Source organism: Dermacentor andersoni, chromosome 3 (assembly GCF_023375885.2).
Source record: "Dermacentor andersoni chromosome 3, qqDerAnde1_hic_scaffold, whole genome shotgun sequence".
NCBI classification, from domain to species: Eukaryota; Metazoa; Arthropoda; class Arachnida; order Ixodida; family Ixodidae; genus Dermacentor; species Dermacentor andersoni.
The window spans coordinates 96,683,399-96,707,593 of record NC_092816.1 but is presented as its reverse complement, the minus strand read 5'-3'; the positions used below and the strand labels follow the sequence as shown (position 1 = coordinate 96,707,593).

Here is a 24,195-nt window from a genome sequence, read left to right as displayed (position 1 = left end):
TTTTCAAGTGGCTCAGCTGGGAACAGTGGAGAAATATGTTTCGTTTGTTTTCAGCAGCAGCACCGAAGTTGGTCAGTTGGGACGGGGGGGCGTAGTGCAAAAGTTCGTTGATCGCACTGTTTGCGGCCGTGTATCTGGGTGACAATGATAAAAGGTTCGCGGGACAGTAGAGGCCGGGAAAACTTTAGCCACGACTAGCGTATTTGCGGTGCAACTTCTACATCCCAATCTGGGACGTCCCGTTCGCGTCAGCTACTCTACCAGCATGGAGCGAGCGTCGTAAGTTGTTTAGAGCATGTATCGAGACGCGAATTCGCAATCTGTGGTCATTTTGTTTTGCGAACAGAGGCCATGGGGACAGAGTTTTATGCGCTGATCGTTTGTTTTGATGTGATGGAAAATGGGGAAAGTTGTTTTCGTTGTATTGCACCGCCTTAATTTGTCGCTGCAAACTTGGAAAATCCACGTACTTGGGACGATTAGCGCAATACCTTCTATTCCCGTGCCCTGCGTCACGTTTTTTTCATTCTTGTCCGGTCGCAGGGAACACGATCGAGATTTTTCCCCTCAAAAGGACGCTCCGAATGTACAAACAAGGGACCATCCCAGCGCCAGTTTCGTGTCCATCGATGTTGACATGGAATCTGACGTCGACATCAGACCCCTTGTCACATTCCGCGAGAAACTGTCAGCCCTGTTGCATTCTACCAAGTTTCAGGTATGAACACGATTAACTTTCGATCAATTGATGTTTGTGACATCACGCTGCATAAAACCTGAAACTTAAAGTTGGCTGTAGTGCAGAAAGAAATGAGATTGTAACGTTTTAAAACATCTGCTTTGTATTCACAGATTGCCATCGTGGCTTTGGTAGTTCTCGACTGCCTTCTAGTCATCACTGAGCTGCTTGTGGAACTGGAGATCCTGAAGCTGCATGAACACAGCTACATCGCACCAAAGGCAAGCATAATGTTGTTGTCTGCTAACAGTCGTTGCAAGCCTGCAAAGCCTTCGTGCGCATTAACGATGCCGGGCCCTGCGACACAGTCATTCCTATCAGTACCGAGCGTATGTATGTGCTTCCATGTACCTGTACTACATATTTCAAGGTGCTTACTTGCCACCTTGAACTGCAGCGCCATCAATCATGTTGCAGGTTGTAACTGGCTTAACGCAGCATCCATATTCCAGTTAAAAACCAGATTCCAAGTCTACTAGTAGCCAGCTGAAAACCTAACATTGAAATGTACTGACCAAACTGCATGCTTCCATTGATGCTGTCATTGGCATGGAGCTTAACACGAAACAGCACTCTCTAACACTATCACGGAAACAACCTTCTTTTGAACATACAAGCGTGTTGAGAAACGGTGAGTGATTGTGTCCACCAGATCGTTATCGGAGCTGACCCATTCCACTTGTTCGCAAAGCCAAGTCGGTCATGGGTGTGTTCAGATAAGGACAGACTCGGGGGGTATCGCATCCCGACTAGTATTAGTTTTCAGCGAAATTTTCATATGTGATGGGAAAATCTCTCTCTAGAAATGAATCAACCTTCGTTTTGCGAAACATGGCACAGATTTCCTGAAGAAAGAAAGAATACATGTTATTTCACTATACATGGAAAAGAGCGCTTTAACGACTTGCAGATTTTATACATTCTAAGGACTATCACTCTAAAGTTAACGCACTGTACCCCACCAAATATTTTCCCGTAAATCTACACCACTAGTACTATTGGCCCACAGGAAGTTAAGTTTATGTCACCCACAATGTGTTCTTGCACAAAAACTTTGCTTTTTGAGCAACTGCCTATGACTGCCCACGAGATCGGGGGTTTTTTGGGGCCAATTAGGTAGGGCGATGAACCTGAAAAATATTTCTGACAAATCTTCAAAAGGTTTCTCACTAACTGAAAAAAAAAGTATGCAACTACACCATGTATCCATCTTGTTATTAAAAATATGCAACAATTGAAAACAGCGATAATTGCTACATTTTAGAGGCACTTAGAAATATTGATTGCCAATTTTTATGCAAATTTTATAGAATACCCACCCAGGACTGGTAAATTTAGTACTGCAAATACATGTTGCATTATTTTAAGTGAGAGAATTGAGCCTATTTTAAGACCCTAGTGTGGTCGTCCCAATGATGTGTCTTGTTCTAATAATAAAATAAAATAATAAAAATCACACTCGTATTTAATTCTTAACTCATTCTTTTTGTTGTAGTGAACAAGAGTGACCCAGATTGTGTATTCTTGTCTCTATTTAGCCATGAAATCAGTTGAATGAGTTTTCACAGCGCCTGAATCTGTATTCCTACTACGTACTGTTGAGGTAACAAGCACGTGGGAGTGCATAGAGCAAGTTTTTTAAGGCTAGTCGAGGGAACCTATTTCTAGCATTTATCTCTAATTACATCTACCTCAAATGCGCCCCGTTTACATCAACGATGCACCAGCCTAGTGGGAAAGCGTGATGACACTACTATGGTAGATTAGCCAGCTGGGTATGTTTAGATGAGGAAAGTCGCAAAACGAGTCCCAAATATTTTTCATTTTCACTTATCTTTTTATATTAGGCATAAAAGTCCTTCTACACTGCAGAACTGGAACAAATTTTCCAACACATTTTTTTTAACACATGAAGTCATAAAATGCCATTACCGAGTGGCAATATGTTGCAAATTTCAAGAACGAGTGGTATAGAGAACAGTTTTCTACACGTTAACCCTTTTACTCCACATCTTTACCATCTCTCACACAGATTTAAGGCAATTTGAATTTAATTAGTCTTAGCACGGTGCGGAAAACAGCGAATGTTCTTTTTAAAACACAAGGCGGGAAGTGGGGGTTGCAAAGCCAATTTCAATGGTAGTTTAAGAAAAAAGATGCAACTCTAAGTATTTTATGTGTTTTTATGGAATGCGTCTCACAATAATAAGGCTTCTTTGGACAGAACTGCAATATTCAGGAGCGTAGCCTTTGGTGATGTCAGCAGCATAAATAAAGACTGCACCATGTAGCTTAAGACCAACCAGGAAACAATGATGCTTGTCATTTGAGCATTCTTTCTTTTTTTTCTTTCTGCGCATCAAATGACACACACTGCCGTAGCACTATGATGAGAGAAAAGTACAAAAATAGTGCCGTTTGAGAGGTGGTGTAGATGTGGAGTAAAAGGGTTAACGTGTAGAAAACTGTGTTCTCTATACCATGCACTTTTAATGTCTGCAACATATTGCGATCCAATAACAAAATTTTTGCGCTTTGTCTTAGTTAAGATTTCTTGTCGATGGAAAAAAAAATTGTGTAAGAAAAGTAGTCACAGTTCTACAATGTGGAAGGATTTTTATGCCTAATACAAAAGCGTAAGTGAAAATGAAAAATATTCGGGACCCGTTTTGCGACACTCCCCATCTGAACATACCCAGCTGGCTCATCCACTAAAGTGGCGTCATAGTGCTTTCCCACGGCTGGTGCAACATGCATGTGCATGGAGAGCATTTCAGATAGCAGATGTAATTAGAGATCAATGCCAGAAATAGGTTCCCCCGACAAGTCTTTTATACCTTTGCCACACGAGCACGCAAAGACTCTTTTATGTGAGTGGTGTTATACTAAGTTGGAAGACTTTTTAGTGAAGCTATGTTACACAACAGATACACGGCACCGACAATCTCTTTTTAGTGTTTCCTTCTGGATACGCTACCGAAAGTGTGGCGCTAGCGTACAAAACAAAATCGTCCAAAATAAACTGATGTGTCTCGAAATATTAAGTGCAAACTTACTGTATTACACGGTTTTCAAATAAATTTAACAATGCCAGAATAAGAAACCTTATAGTAAGGATTTATTGTAGCAGTTTAAAGAGCATTCGAACTGCGTGCGAGACCCATTCGGTATGATTACGGGAGTACAGAAGAATACGAGCGTTACTACGTTTACTACACCTTCCGTGAAACATACAATTACTTTTTATGGTGATCCTAAGCGACAAAAGAAAGATATGCATTTACTTAATTTCTTTAATATATGATAATTGCTGATGCCCACTGGTTTCGAAAATATGCCTTCTCGGCCGTAAAAGATATAGACGAACTCCACCTCCAGAAAAGACCGCTTCTGAAAAAGAGATCGCTCCCTGTCGTGTGTCTGCAAGCAAAACTCTTTTTCGGGAGAAGCCTTCTTGCTCAAAAAACTTTCAAGCGCCTGTGTGACGGGGGCATTAAAAAACTTGCTTTATGCTCTCTCACATGCTTGTTACGTACCTCAACATACTGTAGTAGGAATACGGATTCAGGCACCCTGAAAGCTCATTCAACTAATTATTTCATGGCTAAAAAGAGGCAAAAATGACAACCTGAGCCACTCTAGTTCACTAGAACAAGAAGAATGAGTTCAGAATCATATACGAGCGTGATTTTTATTTTATTATTAGAACGAGGCGCATCGTCGTTACGACCACACTAGGGTCTTAATATAAGCTCAATTCTCTCACTTAAAATAATGCAACATGTATTTGCAGTACTAGATTTCCCAATCCTTGGTGGGTATTGTATCAAGCTTTCATAAAATTGGCAATCATGATTTTTTTGTCTCTAAAATGCTCCAAATTGCTATTTTTGCATCTTTTTTATAACAAAATAAATACGTGGTGTAGTTGTATACTTCTATTTTCAGTTTGCGAGAAATCTTTTGAAGATTTCTTAGAGATATCTTTTCAGCTGCATCACCTTAACTAAAATTGCCCAAAAGAACCTCTGATTTCGGGGTCAGATTCAGTTGCTGAAAAACCAAAGTTGGGAAATTTTTCAAATACATACCGTGAGAGACATAAATTTAACTTACTGTGCACCAATAATGCTATTGGTGTAGGTTTACTGAAAAAATTTTGTTGGGGTGTAGTGCATTCATTTTAGAATGATAGCCTATGCCTTCGAAATTGTAAAATCTACAAGTCGCTAAAACGCTCTTTTCCATCTACAACGAAATAAGAATACTTTTTGAGAAATCTGTGCTAAGTTTTGCATAATGAAGGTTGATCCCTTTCTACAGAAACATTTTCCCACCTCATAAAAATTTAGCTGAAAAAAAGGAAATATTAGGGACCCCCCTTAGTCTGTCCTTATCTGAATGCACCCTCATATGACCTTTTCATGAAATCAACTATGATAAAAAAGACTCGGGAAGCACCTATCCACCGTGGTAGCTTAGTGGCTATGGCGTTGAGTTGCTAAGCTTGAGGTCGCAGATTCAATACTGGCCACGGCGGCCGCATTTTGATGGGGGCGAAATGCATAAATGCTCGTGTGCTTAGGTTTATGTGCACATTTAAGAATGGTGGTCAAAATTAGTCCAATGTCCCCCACTACGATGGCCTTATAATCAGTTTGTGGTCTGGGATGTAGAATCCCAGAATAAATTATTTTTCATTTTTTAACGCACCCGTGTTCATTGAACACTTCACTTTTGAATAAACCAAACCAATTTCTTGTTTCTCAACAAGGTAAAATTGAGGAAACTCAACTGTACCTATATCTTTTCTTTAGGGTAATCTTCACAAGTGGAATATGGTCAGTCAAAAAGAATCTGTGTGGCTACTTGGTTTGTATTTAAGTGTACACAACTGGGTACAACAGTACAGGCTTCACCTTTTTAAATGTTGGCTGCAGCCAAGAAGCATGTTTTTGAGCTCTGGTTGTAATCTTCTTTTGCATTCTGATAACACCAACAGTCACTGTTCACACAGGCCCCTTAGAACAATGTCATGCCCTTCCAACACCTGTTCAAACACTGCACTGTTAAGGAATTAGCCTTGCGCTGCTCTTTGATTTCCATTAGAAGCAAAAGCAGTCCTGGCCTTTGAGTACAGATGAAATCGTCCCTTGATGACGAGGCCGTCTAAGAGCAGTGTGGGTCACGTGCCTTCAACCTCTCCAACTGATCCCTCAGCTCAATCTAGCTGTCTGCTCCTGTATATACTGAGCAGACAGCACACTTCACCTGGCATGTGACCACTATGCCCCTCGCCCTTCAATCCACCAAACACTTTCTATGCTGCTGATGCATATAACAATTGAATCTCGCTGAAGCAAGCGAATTTGAATGAAAGAAGAAAACTCAAAATAAAAAGCGAAATATGAAAGAAGAAAAAAAGTAAAGCGAGGAAATAAGACACTGTTTTATTTTTACTGCCACCATTGCTCAATGTTACTCATCCGTCTACCCTTTGGCAGCAGTTGGACAGTTCCTTTAAGCAACCAACACTAAAGAGAAATATTAAATATACTATATTGGTAGATTACACTTCTAGAATACCAAATAGGCCAGTCTTGGTACCATGAGTGGAAGCTTAGTGAAAAAAGGAGCAGAAGACAGGCGGTGACGTCGCCTTGACCTTCTTACACTAGCTCCCCTTGACATTGTAGATTTTAATACTGTTTTCTCGGGGCTAGTTAATTGTTTGATAATGGAGAATGATTACGCTGCATTTAAATGTAAGCGCAGCGCAAATGCACAAGTCTTGAAACACCTCCTGGCATGGAACCACATGATGATGTCACACTGATATCATGGACCATAAAATTGGCGCATAAAATTTGAGAATGAAATTTTTAATCAATACTCTATTAGTCTAATAAACCGATCTGCTTCTCTTTAAGGTCTCCTTGTCAAGATTTTTTTTCTCTGTGTAGCTAGTTCCTGTGCAGAAACTTTTGGTTATAACATTATTTCCCCAATGTTTCAGAACTGCATGTTAAACGGCTTCAAACGTGTGAAGCTTTTTATTATTTAATACATTTTCTCTCCTTTCTTTTCTCTGTTGATTACACAATTTTCTTTCTGGAAGTCTTCGAACTCCCAAAACCCGAGAAACAGCACCCTTACATTTGGCAAATAAATCTAAAAAAAAGATGGAATATTATTGGCTATGCACCATCACCGTGCTTTCTCACTAAATGAACACAACACACTGCTTTTGCAGATCATCCATTCACTGAGCATCTTCATTCTGAGCTTGTTCTTGGTGGAAATTGCGGCCAAGCTGTACGCCTACCGACTCAGCTTCTTCCAACACAAGATGGAGATGTTTGACGCTGCAATCGTCATCGTCTCCTTTGGCCTGGACGTCGCATTCAGGGACCCTGAATCGGCCGCCAATGGTTCAGGCCTCATCATTGTCCTGCGACTCTGGCGAGTGGCACGCCTCTTAAACGGTAAGGCACTTTTTTACACTCCCTTTCCAACACAGCACTCGCAAGATGCAGCACGGAGTGTGCATGATGTGCACAAAAGCAGATGGGTGTCAAGCCTCTGAAACTAAGCATCACGCATCCATCAACAATAACGCGTCTGTGCATTCTTTTATGTGCCTACACATTACAACTGCCTGTGTGCGTGTTTTATATGTGCCTCCTGTTATTGTTTTCATATTCAACCCACGATATATGTGGTCGCTATAACACTTGCTACAGTATCACCATTTGCACTCAGGTTTGTGAAAACTGCAGAGCAAGTTACAAAAGACATGCTCTTTAATGTAGCCAGATACCATGGCAATTGCATTGGGCCAAAGTGTTGGTGCCGCTTTCTCCAATTCACGTCGTTCTCTCTCACAAAAGCTGCCCTCAGCAACAGGGGCATATTGGCAAAATTTTGAAAACCAGTATGGTAAGCTTGACATAATTTTTACCTGTGGTGTACCTTTAAGCAGCCATTTCTCCAGGGGGTCTTGTTTCCTACACATAGGCATGGCAGTATTAAATAAAACATTGAACTTGTGGGCCACAGTCATTTCTGCGTTCCTCTGCAAATTATTTCTTTTCTATGGTGCGGGGCCACACCCACACTCTATCATGTCACATGGGAATGTAAACACAATCAATCAATCCACCAACACAATAACCCGAGTGCGGTGCAATGGGAGAGTCGGCTTACCAGCTGCGAGCTCACGGCCCAAAGGGCCTTGCTACCATCAAAGCTACCTCACGCTAGTGAGGTAGCTAGGCTCAGTGGAGCCCTGGAATAGGGGCCCACCCTTGCCGGAAGAGGCTCCAAGTCGCTGGCGCCCAAGAAGACGACGGAGACCTCAAGACGCTAAATCCTTGAAAGAACCAAATAGCTTTCTCTCTCTCTCTTTTGTTAAATTTCTGGGAATTTGGATGCCTCGTTTGGTATGGCACAAGGTTCACTTTCTTTTTTTTTTCGTCTCACCCGGCAGGCATTGTGCTCACAGTGAAGACGCAAGCGGAACGGCAACTGATGCGGGAATGCAAGTTGCGCGAGAAGCTCATGCAGGACCTGCTCAAAAACCGTGACTACTGCAACGCCCTGGAGCAGGAGATATCATCCCTCAGGGAACTATTGCATAACCACGGCATCACCGAGCTTCCACCAACGGCGGTCGTCCAGGAGCCACCCTTGAGCGGAGAAGAGAACCAGGAATCTGCCGTGCGGGATTGAAGTTTCCTCGAATGGTCCCACACAGCTTTACGCTTCTGGTGAGGAAACTGAACGTGCGTGCCCAAATCTGCCCTGGCGGCGCTACAGATGAGGCAGTACATGTTTGTATGTCTCTCTTCAAGATTGGCGTGAAACATTTTGGACAGCATTATTTATTGCCCTTTTTTTGGGAGGCGGGGGGGGATACGTGCAGCGCTTGAGCATACTGAACTTTTAGCCGGTATGCCTACTGCCACAAGCAAACATGCTTATATCCTGTGCCTACATGCACTGACAACACTTGGAGTAAACCTGGAGCCCTACAAGGAGTGTAGTGTGGACATATGACCTGTGGGTTTACTCTGTGTACTCTTTATGTACTATTCTTGTGCAGCTACAGGTCAATACTGAACCAAAATGGTGAGAGGTTGCCAACGTGTACGGTACTTTGCAAGAACAGGGTTGCAATAACTCACAGCAGTGCGATACATGCGTTGCTGTGTCCAAGGTATGAGCTGCACACTAATATTATCAAGGGCAATGAGGGTGTTCAATGACCAAGTTTAATGCATCATGTTGCTTCATGAATGCAGTCCAGTGATAATGTGCCGGTACTAGACTTTATGTGCTTTTATTTATCTACTGTCAGTAGTCACATTTAGCACTCGAGGAGTGATGTATTGTAAGCGGGCAGTCTGTGTATTACTTAATGCCGATGGAATGAAGTGAAAACTGTTTAAAGTGCCAAACCACAAGCAATGTGGCAGCTTGGAAATGGAGCGGTCTGTTTTTCCTTTTTTTTTATGTTTTTCATACAGAACATGACATAGTATCTCAACTACAATGTGACATGTCTCCACGGTAGGTAAACCTTTTGATAACCACAATGAAATGCATTATCATGTGCAGACTGATTATCTTCCTGCAATTTTTGAAAAGGGAAATTTTGCCTCAAAGTGTTTTTCTGCTCCGGTGATGGTGACATTACTGGACATTTTCTATCTAGTCAGTTGCCAAGATCTGCACACACAGCCTTGTGGCCTTCAGCTGCCATCAAAGGACATTTAACACAGGGCACAGGAAAAAAAAGCACAAAATGTTCTAGGCATAACGCTTATGCTATAATGCTTAGCATTGTGCTTAGGCATAATGCTAGGCTTATGTGAAATTACACAAACAGTCTTCCTGACACGCCTCAATAGATGTAACCAAAGTTGTGCTTCAAGCAGGAGTGAGGTGCAGGCATGCAAGCTGGTGCTACTGTACCTTCTTCACTCCTAGCACCAAGCCCTCGATTTTTCCGTAGAAACGGATGCATGTGAAAAAGCCACAAGAAATTACAAGATGGCACAAGGCTGGCCATCTCTGTACATGCACCTCACGTCACAGCGTGTGGCTCATCCTGTGAACAAGAAGAGCAGATGCACATTCTGACCCTGCGCTTCTTTAATGCCCCACCATTTTGGGCGAGAATCTCCAGTGGACTGCTCGCCCCTAAGTGATAATGCAAAGATGACACCAGTACAGTTTGTTGCAACTGCCCTACTTATGACACCAGGCCAAGTTGCCAATGACTTGCAGCTAGGATGAGCATGCATATTTCGCCTGCACTGCCGCTGCATATTTGCGGATTCACACTTTGCCGCCTGTCTGCAAAAAAGGAAACGGCACTTTCATACAACTGGGCAGGCCTCTTGATTCAGTCTATGTTGTCTGCACATCAGTTGCTGCTAGTCCTCTGAAAATGAGTTTGGGTGTTTCCAAACAAGGTCAGGGACTGCAACTAAGCTTGCATAATGGTTGCGAAACTGTGATGGTTTTGTAGTTCTGTATTATCATTATGATCATTTAATGTGCGTATTTGTTACTGTTCTATGCATGATGAATTTCTTTGTATCTTGAAAGCTGAAAGCATCCTCGGAGTGAACCTTGAGCACTTTCAGCGCAGTATCTTGGCGGTGTGCTCACAAAGTAGGGTACACAACTCGTCACAGACCAAGGTATTTTTTTTACCTTACCTCCTTTATCTAAGGAAGGCAATGTACAATGTACATTATTAATGCCCAGTCCAACCATGTTTCTCATAAGAGAGCTTTGATTGTAAGAATGTTGTGATAAATATACTATATATATTTTTTATGGTTGTTGCCAACTGTAGAAGCGTGTTTGTGTGTAGTAGTACACTTGTGCCTTGAGAAATATTTGGAATTAATACATGGGGCACAAACAGTATGCAATACTCAGCTGTGGTTATATGTACATTACTGTATTTACTTGTGAATATTTCTCGCGTCTTTACTGCTTGTATTTTATGTTGTCACAATATACATGTTGTTTGGAGAGTGGTGTTTCTTTTATTTCACGGATAGCTGAGCTGCACATAGAAACACAATGTTGATCTTTTCTACTGCATTCAGGTGCACTCGATAACACATATAACACAACGACCTAACTAAAACCACACGGCAAAGTACAGGCTTGTTATCTCATGGTATGCATACTACTATAGCATAAGTGTAAGTAAAATAAGTCTGTGAATATATCATCCGTGATTGCAACTCTGATTGTTGCTCCAAATGTTCCACTGCCATTTTCCGAGTGCTTCCTCCTCTATAGTAAGGGATCATGTCATTTCACTCAGCATGCTACAACATGAAGAAAACAGACAGAAGGAATGCAACCATGAACACCGAGTGAGTGGTGCCATCCACCGATTAACTATGATTGCTTTATTCTGCGCATAACCAACCACCATTTGCTTTAAAACAGCAGCAGCAACAATGTCCACATGAAGCCTATGAATAAAATTTTGTGTAGCAATATTATTCGAGACGGAAAGGAAAAGTGAAAGAAGCAATCACACGGTAGTCACTTTAGTGATTTAGTGAAACAGGAGAGCAGAAATTTGGCACATGTGACATATGGTTTACCACGACACACACTTGCACACCATTTGCTTTAACAGGCACAGTAGACTTGTTTTAGGTGAACGCTGGTAGGACGAATTCTTCGTCCTGCCAGAACATGCCCAGGTTGCTGGGCATGTTTGGGGCACTTAAAGGAGTACCAGCACATTTCAAAAGTTGCAGAATCTCTACCACGTGGTTTTTGCATGTATAAAGGATGACACTTAGCAAGTACAAAGGTTGGGAAGCAGTTATAAGATTTGTTAATTTAATAGTAAAGTCTCTAAATACCGAATACGATTTCTGTTATCTTCACCTCGACTTGGTCAGTGACTGCAATTTCTTCATCATCATGTTACCTGACCAGACGAACTTTCGTTGAACTCTTGACTACTCATTTATTACCAATTTAGCAAAAGTGAAATTCCGGTACTGTTGGCAATAAAGCATGCCTTCTTGTAAAGTTAGTACATTTTCAAGGTCTCTCGGGGTTCATCTTAACAGAGTCTACTGAACACAACTTCATTCACTGCACACACTAGATGATGATGGACGGTTGCAAGGTGGTTGTATGACGCTACCGACTTGTTCACTTTTTTTTCCCCATTGTCGTTTGACTTTACAGAGGAGAAAACAAAGATATAAGCTTGCTGTGACCTAAGAAACAGTATCACATGACAAAGCCATGCCCCTTCACAGTCAACATTTTCCATTACACTTGTTGCATGGTCTTTAACAACTTCTCAAGTTACTACCCCATATGTTAGTACCAGTAGAATGCAAAGATTATGCACTTCTGAAGGATAGTAGTAAGCCGCTGGTTGTGAACCGAGTGTGCCTGCCATATGCACTCCAATCCCTTTTTATTGTTCTGTAAATTTTCTTCTCATGATCAGCGTCCCCTGTGAGTAGCCGCCCTAGGTAAGCATACTCTTGCCAGGTTCTAGAGGCTGACTGCCAATCACAAACTTTAGTTTTATTTCCAGGCTACTGAACATTACCTTTGTCTTCTACATATTAATTCTCACACCTACATTCAGACTTGATTAAGTTGATTAAGATCTTCAACCATGTGTGACAAGGCAGCTCCAGCATTGCTGAACAGGGCAATGTCATCTGCAAACCACAAACTGCTGAGAGGTTCCCGATTGACTCTCATGCCTGGTTCTTCTCAATCTAACCACTTCAATACTTCATCCAAGCATCAATCTCAAACTGCTAGCTTTATGCCTAAAGATGACTTTGCATAAAAACAAATTGTATGTGATTCAAACATGTGAATACAATGCAATCTTCTAGTATAGCTTTACAATTACACTGCCTGGCTTCATATTTTTCATCCACCGAATTGTGTTACAACAGGGAGATTTAGCTTATACATGTAAAATATGCCTGTCAACGACATAAACCCCCCCACCTCCCAGCAACATTAATACAATGCATTATACATTTGAAATTTACTAAAGAGTATTGTCATTTGATAAGTACACTTAAAAAATAAAAAAACTTAGGTGTAACGTTAAGAGATAGGAAGACAGCGGCGTGGATCGGAGAGTAAACGGGGATAGTCAATATTCTACTTGACATTTAGAGAAAAAAATGGAGCTGAACAGGCTATGTAATGCGTAGGATAGATAACCGGTGGACCATTAGAGTTACAGAATGGGCGCCAAGAGAAGGGAAGCACAATCGAGGATGGCAGAAAACTAGGTGGGGTGATGAAATTAGGAAATTTGTAGGCGCAAGTTGGAATCAGTTGGTGCGGGACAGGCGCAATTGGGGATCGTCATCGATGATGACGAATAGTGGCTATTTAGACTGAGGAAAAAATGAAGTAGGTTATATCCACTATTCAAATTTTTCAAATGTTTGTGCGCCTCTACCAATCTCCAAATAAACGTACTGATGGCATGTCACAGAAATTGGTTCCACAATACTGCAACAGATAACATTTAAAGGGACACTAAAGAGGAAAAACTTGATCAAGTTGGACTGGTAACGTAGCCTTTCATTTGGCAGAAAAGGGTTGATTACTGGTAAACAAAATAAAGGCCACACTTTTCCATACTGAATTTTGCACCAAAACGTCAGCACTGAAAAGTCGGTACCAATATGTCAGCACTGATATGCCCGTGTGACCATGGACTTCGAAGTATTTTCGTGCATTTGAGCCATTTTGGCACAGGAAAACTTCTCAAAACTCAATAAGTTGATTCTTCAGTTTCATTCGAATGCAATGTTATCTTTTTACTGATAAACAGTTGGGTAATTCACAAAGGTCGTGCGACCAAGTTAAGCCCAAACCCCATGCACGTGATTTATGCGACAATGACTAGCGACGGCCTAGAGTGATGAAACAGGCCGTTATGGGACCAGATCACTTATTCTCGTCACTCGTTATGTGGGGCGCCCGGAAGCACCTCGACTGACTGGCCAAGACTCCATGTGGTTAGTTCTGCAAGTTGCAGTGCTTTAGCTACAATGAAGTATGGATGCTCGATCCACAAAACCTCGCTGTTTCAGAAATGGGTGCAAGAGAAGTTGTGGTACAACTGTCGGCAGTAGGGTCCGAACTCACGAGCAAATTGCAGTATAAAATGCGAGCCCACTGGCCATTAATTAACAGTGCCATTTACAAACCAAAACAGACGACCGAGCATATTGCCTGGGCTGCCTGTCTCCTCGTTGCATCGTGGTGCCACCTGCAGTCATCGCTCGTATGGGGTTTCACCGACAAGCAACAAACTTGAGAGACAGCGACTTCCGCCGTGTCACAACAAGTTGCAAATGATCACTCTATAGCGACAAATTTCATAAAGTTGCTCGGTGACTGATTTTTCAGCTCCGTGATCGAAATCACAAAGCTTATGGACCAATCAGCAGCCCCAGGAGCAGAACATCAAAATACGCCGGTGCTTATATTATGTGGCTATGCTGGCGTGAGCAAGACAAGAACGGCGCCAACCGCAAGACATTTCAAAGTGGTGATGGGCAGGTCACACTTGCCGGTGTGAACATCGGTTGCCATGCGTCAGTCACTCTTTGGTCGCCAGTCATGGTCGCTCGAGTGACCTTTGTCAATTTATGGTATAAAAGCCGCCTTACTGAGATCTGAGTAGGCACCATCAAAAATGCATCAGATCATGGAGAGCTGGTGCAGAAACGTCAGAATGAACACCGCCACCTATCTCTGGCTTACCAGGCCTCCTCTAAGTGCAAGAATGGCTGTTTTGCTGTACTACATAATCGCAACTTAGTATAACACAGCACAAATGCAAATTCCTCTTTGTCTGTGTCCGTGTCTGTCCTTCCGTCCCTGTTTTTTCTTTCACAGTTCAACTCTAGTCATGGTGGAATACCAACTAGCTTGCTCTGAAACATTCCTCTTTAGTGTCCCATTGATGACAGGCTTTGTCTCTGTTCCACGTATCTGCAATTTGAAAGAAACGTACCTGCCCCCCAAAAAAAACAACGAAGAGAGGGCTAGAGGAATGAACAAAAGCATGCCATGCAACGTTCCAGCAAACAGCAAAGCACAACTAATACAGTTCTCGCATACAGCATGCCTGCACTTGTACAATGTGATGATAAATACATGTCTCCACGTATTAAGACATAAATATGTACTGCCATACTACATGTTTTTCCCACACTATTCAGTGTTGTGGTACATTATCAAATCATTCAATGCCAAAGAGAGTTTCTTTTAAATGTGAGGACATTGAAGCTTCCCCTCTTTCAAAAACAAAGGCAAGGAAACAAACCTGAAACAGGCGCTTTTTACTGAGCTTGACTAGCTCTGTTTCTCTTTTGGATTCACCAAAGTGCAACACATGAATGGAAACATGGTGTGGCGCTATCACGGCAGCTCTCTAATCGCATCATGACATCTTAAATTAGAAACTACCATGCAAAAGCACATTAAATCTAAGAACATGAACAAGACAATCCCACAAGATAAAAAAAAAGTCAGATCCAGGACAACTACAGGTCTCATTTCTTATCTTTTTCATATTACTAAAAGAACAGGCATTTTGACTCACTCTTTGATATCATCCACATTAATAACAGTCCCAAAATTCATTCCCTTCATTTAATTATTTTATGAGCGGCTTGGTGCACAAGCTGAGACTTCTGGCATCAATTGAAACATTATCAATTCAGTGGAGCCTGCCAGTCACCGTTAGCCATGGTTCATGGCAAACAAACAGTGCGACAATAATAAGCACAAGAACTGTGGCGTCGCACAACAAAGCAAAATACTGAAACTTTGTGTCACAAGTGCTATGTCAGCCAAACGCAGATGTGTGCCACTCTAAGCAACTGGTACATCAAGAACAATAAAGCTGTACAAGGGATTTCTCGCGTCCTTTGAGTGTGAAACAGTGCTCCTTAGGGGCAGAGGCCTTGATGCTATCTTTGCAGGAGGGCGGACGATTTCGGGCGGAGTGCCCTGAGATTAGTAGCAGGCAGGATCCCTGGCATGCCCGTAGATGCCGAAGCCAATGCTGAGACGCTAACTGGGCACTGATAGTGTGGGAACATGAACGTTGAGGTGCTTGGTATGCTACCCAAACTAAAGTTGATCTTAGCTAAAGGTCACAGACATTATACCCACAAAATTGCAATTTGGGCCCCTCCTTGCTGATCTCCAAAGTGGAGCCAGTTAAGCGCGAAGTGAGAAACGAAAATCGTGGATTACTGGCTAAGATACGCCTGAATGAAATTGTTGTCTAGTCCAGTGATGTTTATTCGAGGTATCTTTTATTCCCTAAATCTTGATAATTATGTTTCAAAGCACATTCGAGGCTTTGATGCAGGCTGTGTTGCTATCGCTTCTTCGCTACCATCGCACAAAGACAGTTGTAGAAGTCCCCTTAACAGCTTCGCTATAAAAAATGAAGTACAGACTCCTTTGAGGTGAACTGACTTGAACTAAGTCATCTTTAAAAATTAATTGTTTATGTATCTATCTCTCACATGTTCAGTGCACTTCTGTCAGGCTAACTCATAATAACACTAGCAGACTTCCCAGGTCTGTTCACATTCGTCTTGAAATGAGCCTACTAGTATATCTGACCCACACATCAACAAATACGTACACATCTGAAATGATCACAGACGCTGTTGTTTCTGATGCCGCCACTGGCCCTCAATCGCCCAGGCACTGTCAATGTGACAATGTGCAAGGACACAACCAAGCCACGAATTTCTGATAAACGCAACAAATAAATATCTTGTTGAACTCATCTGTGACACGTACAGCGATGATGGCTATTCTGACCACTACCATTATCACTTGCAACAAAAAAAAGAGTATGGTTTATAGCAATGCAGTGCGATGTGCACGAGCAAACGAATGTCTGGTGAATGCTGGATGGAAACGACTATGACTTCTTTATACAGCAGTCCCAAATGAGAACGGTCTTGAGTGACTCCAATGTGGCGATGCAAGATGCACGAATTGCAAGTAAGGGCTCGGCACTGCGGAGTTCACCTCGGTAGACTTAATCTTTTCCAGTCGATCGTGGCAAAGAAGGGGTGGCACTTGACGTCTTCTGTGCCTGTGGGACCGTAGCCGAGACGCTGATGGGCGTGGTACGCCAAGAGCTTTAAGGAACAAAGACAAAAGAGAAAGAATACCCTTTTCAATAACAATTACAGCGTTTGTGTATGCTGCCTTCCCGAGACCTAATCAGCAGCCTAAAGCCATTGAGAGGATATTTCTTGTACAGTTAGGAGTAGTACCCTCAAATTTAAACCTTATACTAAGAAGTATCCCACCACAGCTGAATCTTAAAGTACATGGATGTGAAAAATGTGAAAGGCACAAGTGGCTGGTAACCAGGGCAGTGACATTGCAATGTGTGGCGCTGCAGTCCACAATCACACTCCCGAGTAGCACAGATGGTTCGGTGAAGAGCTGTTGCCGAAAAAATGTTTTTATCTGTCTTGGAATAAGTGACTGTCTTCCACAAGGTACAGGCAAAACAATAAGAGAACTGCAAAGGATCACTGAAGGAGAGCTTTAATGCCACTGCTAGCAGCAGTGTGTGTTTTACCACTTGTCATAATTGTGCTAAGCTTTGATACTGCCAGGGCCTTTGAGATCATTCTATCACACTACTCTACCCCAGAAGCAGGTATACAACGGGGCTAGCTGGCATTGATTCACGATGTTTGACAGTGCAAACGTAGACAAAGGAAAGCGCTGTCTTCGTTTGTCGCCTCTATTGCCGCACACAGCTTGCCAAGATTTTTTATAAGTAAATCGGGTGAAACGTGCGTCACGAGACCATCCATTATGCTGCATGATGCCGAGTTCACCTGGACGCCCACCACTAAATGATGTAGGAATATATGAAATTTTCTCACTTTTTCTTTGTATGTACCACGTGTTTTTCAGCACGTATATGTATCTGTATGTTCTTTTTATTTAATGCGATAGCGTTAAGGGCCCCATGTTGCAGAAAATCTAGCGTTGACCGTTGTTTCGGCAAAAATCATTTCGAACCATGCATACCCAACCACGCAGGCCCTCCGTGTCGCGCAATGAATTTACTAAACTAATTGAATTTCTCAAGGTAAGATACGTCAGAAAAATTGCAAAGTGTTACTTACACACAACCTACGGACATGATAGTGTCAGATTACAATTTGAGTACACAAGAAAACATCGTTCTGTTACGTGCAAACTTAAAACACAAACCCATTTTCGAGCGTTTCTATCATTGACAGAGCAGCCATGATCTCCAAGATTTGCGCGCGTTGGCACGCGCAAATCTTAAGGACCATAAAGCGATGCATCTGGTTCCTTGCAACTCCTCCAGATGGCACTCACCTAGGCCACATCACAGCAGACACAAGAGGCCACGTTTCTACCAGAAAGTTCGCCTTTGTGCATAAGGTAATGATGACGTCACGAGCACCAGAGATACTGACGCATTTATAGACAGGATAACCGCCATACTTACCTAATATCTTTGTTTTTATGAGCTGTTACCAAAACAAAATTTTTTCTAATGTTGTACCACATGTATGAAACTGTGCTGTTGTTTAGTTCTGAGCCAAGTTGTGTTCCATTCTTATATAGCCACGTTCCTAAAACCTAGAATTTCTATAACTGCTCTCCTTGATTTTAAGAGTATAATGTCTGGTGTTTGTCGCTGACGATTGCACGACGTTTTTTCTTCAATCGGTGTATTTTCTCCTGTGCTTTTGCGATTTTCATGTATACTGTCCCACTCACACAATGCTTCCATGTAAAGGAGCCTGTGAGTTATTTGAATAAATAAATAAATAGTGTTCGCCGCCGGCATTTCCTAGTAAACCTTACGCTTACATAAGCTGCAATTGCCAGGAAGCACCAGAAGAAGTCGGGGATCTTTGAATGGTATCACGCTCCGCTCAGAGGCGAAGCTTAAGCATCCTCCCAATATTCTTTAAATTAAATCCTCAATTGATAGTCGGCGCTGTGTCTGTGTTTTCTTTCCCTCCGGCTATGCTATCTCGTGCTGCCGAAGCCTAAGATGCATTACCAACTCGCCCAGCAAACCACCCTTCTGAGATTTCTCTAGTTTTGGTCCTGCCAGTGGCACTGCTTCGTCATGACGTCAATGCCAATTTTTCCAATAGCCACTGTGTTTATTGGTCTGTCATAATAAGCACTGAAATTGGGCAAAACCTCAAATAAAGTTTAAAGGAAAGAGCAAAGCAATGTTTTGATAAAATGAATTCTAGCCCTCTGGGCTACACGATCATGAATAATATTTGGCTCATGTTGTCATAATAATATTGTCTATCAACTAGGCTGTTTTATTTGCCGCACTTAACTGGTATATATGATCCCTTTAACATATAATACTACTACAGCAGGTTTGTTGAAGAGTGCTGAGGAAAGGAAAGTGGAATCCAGTTGACAGAGGAAGTCTGATAAGGCAACGACCGCAACAAAGGCTCAGTAAATGTCATTTCATTATTGGTCGTGTTACCTTGCAGCTCCACCCAATTATTATGCTGCCGTGATACACTTATTTTTAAAAAACACGGTGGTGAGACTTTTGTTATTTCGACCCTGAAGTTGGTCCTCATTGGATAATTCAAACTGGGCTGGTCTCACCCACACAGTGACCCCAATGATGACCCCAGTGGCTGCAGCATCTGTAGAAGCAGCACTAAGATACAGTGAATGCATCAAAGTCGCATTATCTCCAACCAAAAACACCAATTTTCAGCTTGCCTTCAGCACATTTCAGAGGCTCAAACATGTCAAGCCTTTTTAGGTTTCCGTCAGATATTGAATAAGGCTGAATCGAGGAAAGCTAGGCTCCTTACCTTTTCCAGCAGGTCTGCACCTTCAGCAGAAACATGAGCAGGAATGTAAAGGCGAGTGCTTGGCGTAATGCCCCCAGGATGGCATAAGATCAGTGGCTGAAGGAACAAGAGAAGAAAGTGAACCGATGTGCCAAACACACACGGATTAACAGAGATTGTTGAGCGCATGATTCTCGCTAACTGCTTTTGAAGCAAAGCTTTCCTTGCGAACCCTCCCAAACCTCCCTGAATGTGGCCACTGGGTGCTGCTGCTGTCTTCAAAATAAATAAATAAATAAGTAAATAAATAAATAAATAAATAAACAGAATATTGAATTACATGCCCGATACTAGTGGCATTGAAACTTGGTTCCTCGGCACAGCAGCCCGATGCTCTAACAATTAGGCCACAGTCGCACGCATAATTCTATCATGCGACACCAACTAGCTTTTTGAAGTGATTGCTGTGCGTGTTGCACTGCATAGCACGTGTGGACGAGAGCACATGCGCACGCCAGTTTACTTTTACCAAAGACGCAGGAATGCAATGGGCAAATTTATAGCATTTTTTATTAACCACATCACGATAGATTTGCTTCGCATAGATTCCAAGATGTGCATTGGTTCAAGACGGTAACTTGGGCCAGTTAGTTAGGATTCATTGTAAGGTTCAGGGCAGTGCAGCACAAGACACGGACAAAAAGGAAGGTAAAAAACGACGACATGGTGCTCACGGGATCAGTTGAGAATCAGCGCTGTGTCATCATTTTTTACCTTCCTTTAGTCCATGTCTTCTGCTGCACTGTTACGAACCTTACAATGAATGCGCAGTGAACCTGCATAACTTATATTATGCACACATTCAGCTACCATTGCATTAAGCTCAGTGTATCGGCCGACACGAGCACATGACACCCAGCCATATTAAATGTGCCAATTGTGATGGCCTTAGTGCTAGAACTTCGACACATGACCCCTATGTTTATGATCATTAGAGAATTGAGCATGATGTAAGCATGCACAACCATCAGCTAGGAAGCCAGATTAAGCAAAATAAACTAAAATATGGCATAGGTGGTGAAAAGCAATTTTAGCTATGACAAAGGTCCTGCCAAACAAAGAACGTTCCATTGGTTACATGTTCCAGTACAAAGGCCATGCTTTCACAAATCTGTAAGTCCACATTTGCTACAAGATGTACTGGTTTACAAAGTATATTTTTTAATCCTTTCCACTCCAGTAATACGTAGCTGCAATGGGGCTCGCAGCATCAATAAATGAATTAAGCAAACAGAACTGGCACCAAGATGAAGAAAAAGAAGCTTGAATCAGCAAGTCTTGAGTCCTTGCATATCCAGGCAGCCACATGAACTTTGAATAGGAGTGGCTGAAATCTTAACCCAATCTATGCTTGCACACTAAGTGATGTGCTCAACTGCACATCACCTCGTGCCCATCCCATTTACCCCCTACACTGTGAACAAGGCTTCCCCGTGTCGGGGCTGAAATGCCAAGTATTTAACAATTTTTTCAGTTTGGCCTGTGTCAGTACTGTCTTCTCCACAATTCTTCCAGGCCAGATAAAATTTCATCAGACTCTCAACTGCATCAATGTGCACAAACGTCTTACACATGACACTGCTACATTATGCTACAAATGGTCAATGACACCAACACTAAAATTAGGAAGTTTACAATGTAATGAACACATATTATGACAGCTCTGCGTAGAGAAGCTTTAGTCAAAAGGATCTTCTTTGTGACATAATGCCCAAAGGGAAGAAATGTAAACTCACAGCCTCGACGAAGAGTTCGTACAACAGTGCTCCAAGACTCCACCAGTCACATGCTGGTGTCACAGGACCCAAGTTGTCGATCTCTGTAACATTTCGAAATAGAAAACACAAGTGATATAATGAAATAAATGTTGCTCGGTACTAGCACAGAGAACAATGAAAAATCAGGGCAACAAACATGTTGGCCGATACAGTGCAAGGATTCCTTTTGCTCTTCTCTTTTCTGTTTGTTTATTTTAACCCATCACTCACGAAAGCCCACCGCTCATAACTGACTGACCCTGGTGATAACAGCAGCTGACTGGTATAACCAGGCAAACAACTGGTATGTGGAGCGTGGCCTGTATGAGCGATCAAGGATGCAAAGAATCGAAATAGGACCACTACATTATCCTGGCCATTAACAACATACCCATTAATTTAAACTTACACAAACAACTGAAAGGAACCCGTGTTTTCATTCAAGCTTATAATAACACTGGTTTTCACTGGTGTGTGTGTGTGTGTGTGTGTGTGTGTGTGTGTGTGTGTGTGTGTGTGTGTGTGTGTGTGTGTGTGTGTGCGTGTGCGTGTGTGCGTGCGCGCGTGTGTGTAACTACAGTGACTTTCAGAACAAAAACCACATGCACAACCTTTACAAGTTGAAAGAGCCAAACAAATTTCCGATGCTGGTTGCTAGGGAACCACAGCTACGAAGGGAAAGAATGTGAGACTGTTGGTAATAAACCACAAAAACTATCCCTGCACTCTGCAGTAGCAGTACAAGTGCCTGTAGAAATTACAAATCAGTAGCTCACTTTTCACGGAATTAAAAATTTCTGAGAGAGACTTAAGCGTTAAGATACATACTGAACCTGCCCATGGCCTACAACAAAACACAATCCTCCAGTAATATACCAAACAATGTTCAACTTACCTGGAGCACAATACTGATTCTCCCGTGCAAACTGACTAGGTGACCGGTCAACACAGTTGAAGTAGCAGCAGTACGTGAGCACCACATGACCTACCAAGGAGCAGATGCAAATAATGTGACCAAGACAACATGAACAAAAGCAGTCACACAGTCTATTTCACAGACCTATCCCAGTTTTTAGTCAAAAGAATTAGTCAGAATGGCCAGCAACTGACATGCTTCATGAATGTCTGTAAGCAACATGTGCTTGGCACATGTCACCAGCAAACTTGTCCCTCTGAAAACACCCAACTAGTCCACAATAACATGGCTGCAATTAATTATGTTTATGCACAGGGCAAAAAAGAGCATGTGCAAAAATATTATGGTTGTCAAGGTTACTAACAGTTGTCAACATGCTTTGTTGACAATAACTCACCGCCTTCTCCCAAAAGGATGTCATGTGGACAGAGGTCCTGCCGGATGACACCCAAGCGATGAAGGTGACCAAGCGCCATCACAGTTTCTGCAGCCCAAAGCCGGATGCAGGCTTCCGGGAGGTGGCTGGGCTTGGCTAGCTGCTTGGAAAGGCTGTCAAGCTCACGAAATGCCTGGGCAGCTTGTGAAGACAGCGACCGCTTCACTGGCTTTTTTGGACTGCCCACATTTTTGGGTCCATCTTTCCGTGTTTCCTGTTTCATCAGGTGCTCGCCGGAATAACTGTGACTTTCTGCCTTAGAGGCTGGAACGTTGAGGGCATTGTTCCGACCGACAATGTCCTCCAGAGACCGGCCCACTACCTGACTCCTGTTTTTGTTACAACACAACTGTGGGGCTAGCTTTTTGTTCGGTTTGTCAATGGCCAGAATGTTAATTGACTTTGTGGCCTTCTCCAAGCCCAGCGTGTCACAGCTATTTGAAACTTTGGAAAGCTCAACACTATTTTGAGATGGCAGGGTGTTTACAACGACTGGCAACTGTAACGAATTTTCATTGGTGTCCGTTTGTATTCTGGACACATCGGTGGTGCTGACCAATGGCTGCTCACTTGAAGTGATGCCTCCTTCGATTAGAGATGTCTCATTTAGGGCGGATACAACTGATGCGGCAGAAATTGAGGCTTGAGATTCTGAGCAAGCAATAGCGAAATCACATTCTGAAGGAGGCACGGGTACAGGTTGGTCTGGAAAGAAAAGAAAAAAAATTCAGCAACGATTACGATATTCCCTTATGCAAAATTTGAGCGCAGCTCTATATGTGTTTTCATTTTTGCGATATATTGCCTGGTGTGGACAATCTGTCCCGTGCAGCACGTTGCAAATGGAAGTGCGGCACAACTCCCTCGCTGATCAGGAGATCGTGAGAGGCAGTGTATGGTTGATGGATGGGCACAATTCACAGCAGTCGCCGCAGACAGACCTCCACCCATGCAGAACTTTGTTTCCAAACAGACGACGCACCCTACTCTGGTGCCTTCTCGCAACTACCATCACAGCAGAGCCCGTCTTGAGCAGCGCTACATTTTTGTTCTCACACTTCCACCATACCCTCGTCCTCTGCTTTCCTCCTCGCACTCTCTTCGCTATCACCATCTTTCACTGCGTTCACTCTTTCATCCTTCGTTGTGCTTGTTCGCTCGGTTATGAGGAACACCGATGCTCGCCGCAGAAACGGCCGCCTAAGAGCTGTACTCTAAAATACATGTCAAAATAAAGGGCCACAATGAAAACATTGTAATAGTAAACCAGCTACGCAAATCCTATGAACTCTACTAGAACAAGTCCATCTCCTATCTCTCCCTGCCTCGGGGTACATGTACTACTATAACAAGTGCCA

At 42.6% G+C, this 24,195-nt stretch overlaps 2 protein-coding genes across 3 annotated transcripts in view; one reads left to right on the top strand and one right to left on the bottom strand.

Annotated features, from left to right (window-relative positions):
- The first annotated feature begins 39 nt into the window (after positions 1 to 39).
- Positions 40 to 10,791, top strand: LOC126541933 (voltage-gated hydrogen channel 1-like). Its single transcript, XM_050188908.2, has 5 exons — positions 40 to 279; positions 544 to 718; positions 853 to 960; positions 6,993 to 7,224; positions 8,229 to 10,791. Exons 1-5 carry the CDS (start codon positions 266 to 268, stop codon positions 8,468 to 8,470), a joined length of 771 nt encoding a protein of 256 aa, XP_050044865.1. The 5' UTR covers positions 40 to 265; the 3' UTR covers positions 8,471 to 10,791.
- Positions 10,792 to 11,143: 352 nt separating this feature from the next.
- The window catches only part of LOC126541874 (ribosomal protein S6 kinase-like 1), a 32,705-nt gene continuing 19,653 nt past the window's right edge, over positions 11,144 to 24,195 (bottom strand). For both annotated transcript variants that reach the window (XM_050188834.3, XM_055076358.2), the window contains exons 11-15: positions 22,799 to 23,542; positions 22,381 to 22,470; positions 21,465 to 21,547; positions 19,690 to 19,785; positions 11,144 to 16,965 (exon numbers count right to left, since the gene is read on the bottom strand). In XM_050188834.3, coding sequence (XP_050044791.1) covers positions 16,849 to 16,965; positions 19,690 to 19,785; positions 21,465 to 21,547; positions 22,381 to 22,470; positions 22,799 to 23,542 — 1,130 coding nt within the window. In that variant the 3' untranslated portion in view covers positions 11,144 to 16,848. The remainder of the gene's footprint in view (positions 16,966 to 19,689; positions 19,786 to 21,464; positions 21,548 to 22,380; positions 22,471 to 22,798; positions 23,543 to 24,195) is intronic.